We start from the raw sequence: 10679 nt of genomic DNA on the forward strand, positions 1-10679 counted from the left end.
TGTGTGTGATAAAGATTTTCTGAGTGGCAATTGGGAAATGGGGAGGAGACAATAAAACATGGTGATAGATTGGCCTGGGGAGGTAGCAGTGCAGGTGAAGACAAGTGGATGGGGTTCAGGCATCTGTTGGGAGTGGTATTAACAGGACTCGCTGACAGATTGGAATGTGAGGGAAGCATAAAATAAGATTCCCAAGTTTCTGACTTTAATCACTAGGTAGGTGATGATGCCATTCATTACATGGTGAAGACTGAGGGAATGCCAGATGTAGGGAGGAAAATCAAGTGTTCCAGTTTGGAGATGCTTTAGTTTGAAGGGTTTTTGTGATATCTGATGTGTTCATGCCAAACAGGCAGTTATAAGAGTCAGGAGACCAGAAGAAATGTCTGGACCAAAGACATAAGGTTGAAAATTATTGGCCTACGTTTAAAGCCAGTGGAGCAAGATGAGATCAGCCAAGGAGAGAGAAAGAGCTGCTGGAGAAAGAGAATGTCCCAGGAAAGAGTCGTGAGAAATTTTGATATTTAGAGGATGGGTAGAAGGGAAAGACCCAGAAAAAGACCAGAGGAAATGACCAGTAAGGTGGGAAGAATCTCAGAGAATGTACCACTAAAGCTGAGGAGAGAGCGCCATTCTAGAGGAAATGGTTGCTTGTATTGAATTTTGTGGAGGGGTGAAGATAAGAGAATAAAATTTTTCTTTGGATCTAACGATATGGAAATTTCTGGAACCTTATCAATGGCAATTTTGGGGGACTGGTAGGTATGGAAGCCAGGCTGAAGTGGGTTGGAAAGGGAATAGGATGTGAGGAAGTACAATGAGCATGCTGGTCTGAGTTTTGCTGTGGGATGATGATGAGGGAAGATGCGGGGTCAAGAGAGGGTTTGTATTTTCTGGGAGGTGCCAGGTCTTATTTGCTAGCAGATGGGAATAATCCAGTAAGCAGAGACACACGATGAGGGAAGGCAGAGGCTGATAGTGGAAAGAGTGAAGTCTTTGAATCACAAAAAGGGAGAAATGGTTTTCATTCAATTCAGTTAAGAGTTCTTGAACATAACACAGGTGCTTCTGCTATAACATCATATGTGTTTATTTTAAAAAGTCCTTGCATTCTGCAAAAACACACACTAAAAATAACAAGGATTTTGGGAAAAAATATTGTGGCAGATCATGCAAAACCTATACCCAGAGCACTAATATAAACATTAGCATTTCTGCTAAATAAATGGTTAAAAAAAGTTAAATCTCTAGTAAGTGAATAAAATCAATAGTAGACATAGGACTTGATCGTCTTCAAAGGTAAAGGACGGTGGATGGAAGGAGATGACAAGGTGAAAATGCACAGAAGCCGGAGAAAACCAGGCAGTGAGCACTCTCCAGACAGACGTATGGTGACACTAAGCTGTGGAGAACACCTGCTCCTTGTGTGGGTGCTCGGGCCCTGGCCGTCACAACTACACCAGTAAGGTCTGGGTCCAGCCGCTCTTCCTTGGCCGTAAACATTCACATGCTGGGGAAGATCTTGTGGCAGCTAGCTTCCACATCGTATTGACATTATTCCTGGGTTTACCCATAGTAGGTGGCGCATCTGCATCTCAGAAACATGTGCTGCCTCACAGAAACTCCAGTGCATTTCTCACTGAGCAGCTGCTAATTCATTCATTTTTCATGGTAAATAGACCAGACCAGGCATATCTTTGTGGCTTTTGCTTCCTGGTGGATATAAGCAATTTAGTATATTAAAATGCATGTCAGAAGATTACTTATTATAACCCTATTACTTTGTTCTTACCCTATCAAAGAATGCATAACAATCTATGAAATTCACATCTTTTTTGTCTGGTTCCTCGTCACATACAATGTGTGTTTGAATCATTGCTCTTTACCTGGTGCTCAGCACAGTGCAGGGCATGTGTAGACCTTCAATAAATATTTGTTAGAGGTATAAATGAGCAATTAACTCATTGATTATTTCTATCATGATGTTGCAGCCTAATAAATCCTTCTTTTCCTTAGAGACAATTTTCTAAAAAGAAAAAAATCTCTTGAAGAGCATTTGAAGCATGCTAGACAACTCTGTCACCAATTGTTGATCTTTCGTGAGAAACATGAATCTCGTTTTTGCATCCATGCTAAGGAAAAACCAGCACCTAAGGCCATACTCTTTAATTCGTTCCTATGGTAATATCATCGAGTGTTTTCTTTTATGACTGTTGGCCTGCCAGCCCTACTGAGATATATAGAATGTGGACAAGATACAGCCTCTAATCCTTTCTATTATTTTAAACACAGGATATTTAATTATACATTTAATTTACTGGAAATACAGTATAATAAAGTCAACAAATGAAAAGGAAGATGAAGTCCCTTGTGGTGCCTGGCTGTGGTGTGTAGACGCCCTTCACCCCAGGCACACGTCACCTTGCTGAAGAAGAGAGAGTCTCCTCTGACCTGCCTTTTATGGTGTCCTTGTGGCAGCAACTCCAGTTCTTTCAGAAACCACAAGCAATTTGATTTTCTAGGGCCCATCGCTGGCCAGATACTGACTGCAAGGATTATCTTGAAGTGTGTCACTCAGACTTCGTGGCCAGAATGAGAGGAAAGCGGAGGAACACTGCAGATCCTTTAGTGTGCATCACCCTCTTCTCCTCTGGATGCCATCATTGATCCCTTGTTTCTAGAGCTTTTGTTTCTTCTGCTTACAGGATTGCTTGTGGGTTTGCTAACATTTGCAGACCCCACTCCTACCCCCGTGCTATCCTCCGGCCACCTCACGTCTCTGCTGGTTATAATACATGGGCTTGCTGGAGTACGACGGTGTGTGGTCCTGCATCATCAACATGAAAAGAGTGAATTTCCCCCCACTGGATATATGGGAATACGCACTCGACTCAGATTAGGCAGACCAAGTTTGATTCCAATTCTACTCAGTCCTACGTCACTCTCTGGCCCTAAGGGATGAAAAGAAACTTCTATACACAAACAGTTTCACAGAATAAATGTAAGAGAAAGGGCATGATTAGGAAAGCACTGTTTGCAACTTCTAATAAAAAATTGATTTAGACAAAAGTCATCAAAAGATGAAATGATAAAATATTGATGGGATCAATTTGAATAGAGCACCAGGCTGTTGCTACCCGGAATGCTGATCAATTTTGCATTGCTTAGGGTGGGAAAACCAAACAGTGTGCACCTCCTGATTGGGCTTCCAGATAAGATACAGGATGCCTTGCTAAACTTGAATTTCAGATAAACAATAATTTTTAGTACATATGTCTCATGTAATATTTGGGACATACTTATCCTAAAAAATTATTTGCTGTTTGTTTAAAATTCAAATTTAACGAAGTATCCTTTATTTTTATTTGTTAAATCTGATAACTCTACTTGAAGTAATGCAAAGTTGTGTGTGTGTATATATATATATGCATATATATAGTTTAATACAGTTTTACATATAATTTATATATATAGTTTAATATAGTATAATGCAGTTTATAGTATATATATTTTAATATAGTTTATATAGTTTAATAAGTTTAACCTGCATCTAATTAAGCCTTTAAAATTGACTTCAAATTTACAGGAAATACAGGGCATAGAAAGAAAAATGGTACAATGCATGAATGGTATCCTGAAGGTGCCTGCCCATGAAATGAAAAAATTGGGTGGAGGATGGTAGAATGCTCTAGACCAAAGATGCTCAAAGGAGGAACATTTTGCCCCCCAGCAGGTATTGACAATACTTAGAGACGTTTTTGGTTTCCCCCCATATGCTGCAGGGAGGGGAGAGGATGCTGGGAGCACCTAGTGGGCGGAGGCAGGGAAGCTGCTGTCTTGTAGCACACGGGACACTCTTACCCCTCGCCACACCACAAGACACATCAGGCCCGTGAGGACAGCAGTGCCACTGTTGAGAGACCCTGACCTGGTCTCAAAGAGCCTTTGAAGACTTAACAACCAATTGCAATGCACATTGCCCATCTGAATCCTGACACCACACTACACATACAAGAGAGAAGGCAAGGCAGCTATTTAAAAAGGATAGGATGGAAAAATGCTTACGTGGGAAAGGCTCACAGTACGTGGCTAAGAGAAAAAATGAACTGGATGTAAGGAAATTTGTATGGCATGACCTCATATTACTGAAAAGGAGAAAGAACTACGAAAACAAGTCATTCTGTGTTTGCTGTAAACATAAGGGTGTATGTGTGTGTAAACAGACACACACACATTAATGCAGAGAAAACCAATTAGAGAATTAGTCACCAAAATATTAATAGTGTTGGTATTTCTAAGTTGGAGATCATAAGTGATTTATGTGATCTTTTTTTACCTATTTTCTGTGTTTTCTAAAATGAACACATATTACTGTTTTTAACCAAGGGGAAATAGGATGGTTTTAGAAAGAAAGTTCTTAGTCTGGGTGGAAGACCCTTACAGCAATCACCTTTTGCAGCACAGAGCTGAAATGGCTCCTCAGACATCTCCCTTGTGCCCAGAGAACCTTGATGGAGATGGTGACGCTGAACCAGAAACTAAAGGAACTGGGGCAGAGATCTGCTGTGTCATTCTCTCTCTAGCGGGATCCAAGAATGAACCAAAGGGAGCATGAGGAATGGGCCTGACAGCAGCCTCTGTCTTTCCAAGCGTGGGAGGTGGGTCTCCCTCAATGGGAGCTAGGCAGAGATGTATGCCTGGTGAGCCTTAAGGAAAGTGGCTATGGGCCAACACTGGACAAGAGAAGCCCTGGCCGCCATTCCCCTCTGTGTGCCCTGATCAGATTTGGATAAGTTGCAGGAAGTTTTCTGTTCTCTGATCCTGAAAAACTAGAGTATAGGGTCTTCTCTTTGTAAGCTTATCCAGTGTTCCCGTGGTTTTACTTGACTAAACCCAATGCAGTATTGGTTTCTGAAACCCCAACAGTCCCCAACAGTGAGTAAACAAACGAAAGCATCTCCCTTGTCTGCTACCCAAGTTCCTAACGAAGCTCTTGAGACAAGCCCTAGGGTTCTCTCATCCTTAGCTCTTGTTACCCCAGAGGGATTTTCAAAAGGATGGTCTCAGGAGACCTGGCACGAGGGATTTGCTTCCCTTGGGGATAATAAATAGTCAAAGCTCCTAAAATCTGGAGTTTAAGAGACTGCATTTTTTCCAGGACTACTTCTCAAGCCAAAGGAACCAATGCCCTCAACTTCAAGAAATATAGCAATAACTTGAGGTTTTCTCTGATACTAGAGAAAGCTGAATTTTCCTTGCTTTGTAGGTTTTAGCTTCCCTTGTAAATGACTCTTGAACACAAGGTATTTTTACCAGCTTCCTCTGAATAGATTGAGCCCTTTCAGTGACTTTTAAAAATCACTATCTGGAAAGTGATTCCTTCTTCCTTTCGCCAAGGTCAGAAGCAGTAAGTGGCTGTGGGCAGAACTAAGTGAAAATGGAATGCCATGTGTGTTTTCGAAATTCTTATTATTTTCCCTCTAAGTTTTTCATTATTTTTTGGTTGTATTGATTCTCATGCCATTAATATTATATTTCTTCATGCTCATCTTGCTGTGGTAATGGATTCAAAGACATGAAATTTAGCAGAGACATGATAATAATCTTCCACTATCGAGCTGAAAAGGAAATAGAAGGTAGGATAATGTGGGAAAGTGGCAAGTTGCAGGGAGACAGATGTTGAGTCAATAGAAAGTGATATTTTCTAAGAATCAAGGCTACTCAACGATAGAATAGATGATAGTATATCTATATGGATCTGTATAGTGGGAAAGTGTGCACCATTGGTAATGAAGAGATAGATCCACTCCACTGTTATCAAGAGTATTCAAGATATAATAGTAAGTGAAAAAAGCTAGTTGTGAATTGGTATGTGCAGTTTCATTTCATTTGTGTAAAATTGAAATGATACGGAAATATGCACAATTGTACTTAGAAAATTTCTAGACAGAAATTTTAGAAAGACACAGACATGAATCATTTTTACCCCTGGACCAGAGAATGCAAAGCACAGGAAAAGAAATCTAACTTTCCCATTTATATCCTTTTGTACAGATGGCTGTTTTTCCCCGAAAGCATTTTTATAATATAAAAAGCCTGGTTTTATTTTTTAGGTAAACTTGGTATCTTTAAAAAAAAAAGAGAGAGAGAGAGGATGCTAACTTGTAAGATAATGAATTTTCAATCATTGGAAGCACTGAAGCAGAATTTGGGGGACTATTTGTGAGGAATGCTTGCTTTTAAAATTACCTCCTAGTACTAAGGTCCTGTGATTCCATTATATTAAAGGACTTAACGCCACCAAGCACATGGGTTTTCCCAGCTTGCTTCCCATTGGAAAGACTTGAATAATGAAATAGATAAGATTAAACCCTTGCCCAAGATTGCTTGTCAGGTCTAAGCAGAACATGATTACTCTAGAAGGAAATATTTTGACTTTTTTTTTCAGGGTAGAGGGATATTTCTGGCTAAAGATCCAGAATCCAAGAAAACAGCAAGTGGTGTAAAGTATTGTTCTTCTTGGTGACCTGGATTCCACAGAAGTAGACTGCCATTTTGTTTCCGCTGTCATGACCTTACTATCATGGTGTTAACACTCACCAGGTCTTTGCCGTCTTGATGAGTCCTCATTTTCCCGAGGGGGTGATGAGAGAGGAGAGGGAGGCACAAGCTCAATTCGATCTTTTTTCTTCTATATCCTTGCTTATCTTCTCAACTCCCTTAGCAGAGGTAGGATTGATTTTCCAGTTACATAAGATTGGGGTTTTATCTTGTTCAGTAACACATCATGAATCTCAGTTAAATAGCAGTGGTTTCAAGACTAGCCTATCACCACATCTCAAAAGAAAATGAACACATAATTTGCTCTCCATTTCCCCCTGTATTTTGAAAATATTTTATATTTTTCTATTCCTCAAAATCTTTAGTAAGGAAATTCCCAAATCTGCCCTCATTTAGCTGCTTGCATCCCACTGTGGTGATAGTCAGAATTTTTATTTTGTCTCTATTTAAAATTTTAATATTTTGTTCATCATGGATTTTTGCATTAGCTTTTTAAAAAAAATACTGCATCAAAATCGTGTTCATCTTGATCACTGAGTTTTTTTGGTGCTCCCCTAAATGTTGCATCCAAGATGAATGCCTCACGTGCCATACTTCACTTCCAACACTGTTCAGAAAGGTTTTCTTTTTCCAACTACAATCTTTCTTTAAAAACCGAAGTTAATTTCCTCTGGATCTGGCTGTTGGGTGCTCAGATTTCTATGAAATTCCTGTTCGGAGACTAACTTGGTCTTACATGATACTGTCAGCTTTCTCTTCTCCAAGGTAAATTAACCCACTACATTTACCTTTTCTCTTTCCTTTTCTCTTTAATCCTCACTGCAGCCTCATTATGGAGTCTCATTGTAAGAAGAATTTAACAGTTATTTTTCGGTATGTTTAGAAGAGAAATAATTAAGAAAATCTGTATTATATAGAGAAGATAAAAAGAAAAGTCATTTAAGATTCTCCATTCACTATCCAGAAAAAAAATATTTTTAGCATTTTGGTATATTTATTTCCAACCCATTTTTAATGGTGTGTGTACCGTTCCATGTTTCCCTTCATTGTTTATTCCTTCTTCTTTTCTTTTCTTTTTCTTTTTGAAAAATTATGGACTATCTATCTATCTACCTATCATATTTTTCCATGTCAGAACATTAGATGTTTAATAGCTCCATAGTTCCCATCAGATGGATATATTATAATTCATTATTCCTTTACTTATTTACATTGTTTTTGGTATTCATTATTATAAATAATATCATAAAAGCTTCTTACACATATATCCTGATACATCTCTCTGATTATTTCTTTAAAGTAAGTAATTGGCAGCAGAAGTATTAAGCCAAGGAGAATGGACACTCATGGTCACTAATATGCTAATTTTTCATTTACTTATCAAGGTAAACATACTAAAATTTTTCCGGTTTCCCCAATGTTTTCCAGTTTTTCCAATTTTTTTTTTCCCAATGTAATCTCATTCCCAGAGTGAGGAAGATCCTTTAATTCTTTTCAATAAAAGCCAGGGGGAAAAAAAGTGTCTTCTTTCTCCCCTGTTTTGTAGCCATGATGCTTCTTCAGGCAGTTGTGGTAAAGGCAATTCACACTGGCCTTAAAATGAGAAGATTGGATCTATGACTTACTAATTTTGGGCAAACCAGCGAACCCTAGGTGTCTTAGATTCCCCATCTGCAAGATGAAGATAGTTATTGAACAGATGGGATTGATGTGCTGTTAAATAATACATATAAACACTCTTCATAAACCAAAAAGTGCCATAAGGAACTATTCTTGTTGTTATTATTATTATTATTATTATTAAACTGTTTTTTTTTTAATGAGAACTTGTTGATCTCTAAAACTCCCCAGATAGCGAGAGAGGGTATGCAAACTTGTTTCCCTAGAGGTACAGTTTATTATTCTAAAGAAATTAGAAAAGAGAGCTCAGAGTCTAGTCATGAGTCAGACCACCTGTGAAAATTCACGTCCAAGCACCAGCTGCAAAACACGAAAATACACACAGTGCCGGAGAACCAACACTCAGTAACTGACCTACACACACAAGGCGTGCATCGACAGGGCCCGGCTGGTCCCGAGAGGTCCCTCCGAGCCAGAGGAGGCTCCGTCAGCACCCGAGAAAGGGGGGGAATGTGTCTGCTGAAACACTACATTCGGGGGGGCAGTCAGGTTTGAAGCGATTGACTGTTTTGTGAAAAGGGTTCACGAAAAGACGTAGACAGGTGGAACAGGGACAGAACAAACACTCAGGTCCCCTCAGAGCAGAGAGCGTTGTCCCAGTTGGCAACTCGGAAGGTAAGATCTTTAAGAAGATGATCAAAATTGTGGCTTCAACAAAGTGGAAGAGGTTGGCCAATTTGTTTTAGGTAAATAAAAATCTGAAACTGTAATTCATGAGAAAATTCTTCTCAAAATTACGCATTTTCTATTTCTTTAGCTCCAGTTGCCTCCAAACACCCATGTTCTGGCTCATGAGGAAACCTCTTCCAAACTAGCCCAGGTATCCTTCCTGCTACCATCCCATCCGTTTCTTCTTCTGTGCTTTTATGCAATTAGCAAAAATCCTCTTGCCTAGGATCTATGGTAGTTTGACACATAGCCTGTCATCTTCTGGGTATTTCATAATCTCGAAAAAAATTTGTTTTTTGATCATGTCATTCATTCTCTACCCAGAAAGAGTTGCAGAATGTGGTGGTAAGGCTGCAGTGAGGAGCCCAGAGTTTCCCTGACTTGAAGTTCATTTTCATCCCATCCGTTTCTTCTTCTGTGCTTTTATACAAAACTCCTTGTACATGCAATCGCTTCCTGATTATGTTTTCTGCCTTTTCCCTCCTGGGGCACAGGAGGACCCATGCACCTGACACATCCCGTGGAGCAGGTCCTTGTTGCCCCTTCTGGTCCTGAGCAGGCGCGGGGCACAGGCATGTTCTGACTCACTGACGGGCCTGAGTCTCCATCGTATTGACTCAACAATTCATCCATGAAGACTAAGAACCACACAGTGGTGAGTGAATTCATTCTCCAGGGGTTTTCCAGCTTCCGAGAACACAAGGTCATCCTCTTTGTGATATTTCTTATGTTGTACCTTTTTACTCTGGCTGGCAGTGTCATCACTGTGACCATTATCAGCTTTGCTCGTCATCTCCACACACCCATGTACTTCTTCCTCAGTGTGCTCTCCACCTCCGAGACCGTGTACACACTGGTCATTGTACCGCGGATGCTCTGCAGCCTTACAGGTCTTAGCCAACCCATCTCCTTGGCTGGCTGTGCCACCCAGATGTTCTTCTTCCTCACCTTGGCCATCAACAACTGCTTCCTGCTCACGGCCATGGGGTACGACCGCTACGTGGCCATCTGCAACCCCTTGAGGTACGCAGTCCTCATGAACAAGAGGGTGTGTGCCCTGCTCGTTTGGGGGGCTTTCAGCTTTGGGCTGTTTGTGGCCATAATTCAGATTTCCTCTGTGTTCAGGCTGCCCTTTTGTGACAGAGAAGTGGCCCATTATTTCTGTGACATCCGCCCAGTTATGAAACTCTCCTGTGCAGACACCACTCTACATGACATAATTAATTTTATCATCAGCTCGCTTGTTATTGTGATGCCCATGGGGCTGGTCTTCATCTCCTACATCCTCATCATCTCCACCATCCTCAAGATCCCCTCTGCCCAGGGCCGGAAGAAGGCCTTCGCCACCTGCGCCTCCCACCTCACGGTGGTCATTGTCCACTACGGCTGTGCCTCCATTGCCTACCTCAAGCCCAAGTCCGAAGATACCAGGGATCAGGATCAGCTGATCTCAGTGACCTACACCGTCATCACCCCCCTGCTGAACCCTGTGGTGTACACCCTGAGGAACAAGGAGGTCAAGGATGCTCTTCACCATGCAATTAGCAAAAATCCTCTTGCCTAGGATCTATGGTAGTTTGACACATAGCCTGTCATCTTCTGGGTATTTCATAATCTCGAAAAAAATTTGTTTTTTGATCATGTCATTCATTCTCTACCCAGAAAGAGTTGCAGAATGTGGTGGTAAGGCTGCAGTGAGGAGCCCAGAGTTTCCCTGACTTGAAGTTCATTTTCATCGTCATGCTCCATGCCTTCTACTAATCTCAGAG

At 40.8% G+C, this 10679-nt stretch overlaps 1 protein-coding gene across 1 annotated transcript; it reads left to right on the forward strand.

The window, feature by feature from the left end:
- The first annotated feature begins 9541 nt into the window (after positions 1-9541).
- LOC118521309 (olfactory receptor 10J1-like) lies at positions 9542-10474 on the forward strand. Its single transcript, XM_036069768.2, has one exon. It carries the CDS (start codon positions 9542-9544, stop codon positions 10472-10474), a length of 933 nt encoding a protein of 310 aa, XP_035925661.1.
- The last annotated feature ends 205 nt before the right edge of the window (positions 10475-10679 follow it).

Source organism: Halichoerus grypus, chromosome 7, assembly GCF_964656455.1.
Source record: "Halichoerus grypus chromosome 7, mHalGry1.hap1.1, whole genome shotgun sequence".
In the NCBI taxonomy this organism is placed as follows: Eukaryota; Metazoa; Chordata; class Mammalia; order Carnivora; family Phocidae; genus Halichoerus; species Halichoerus grypus.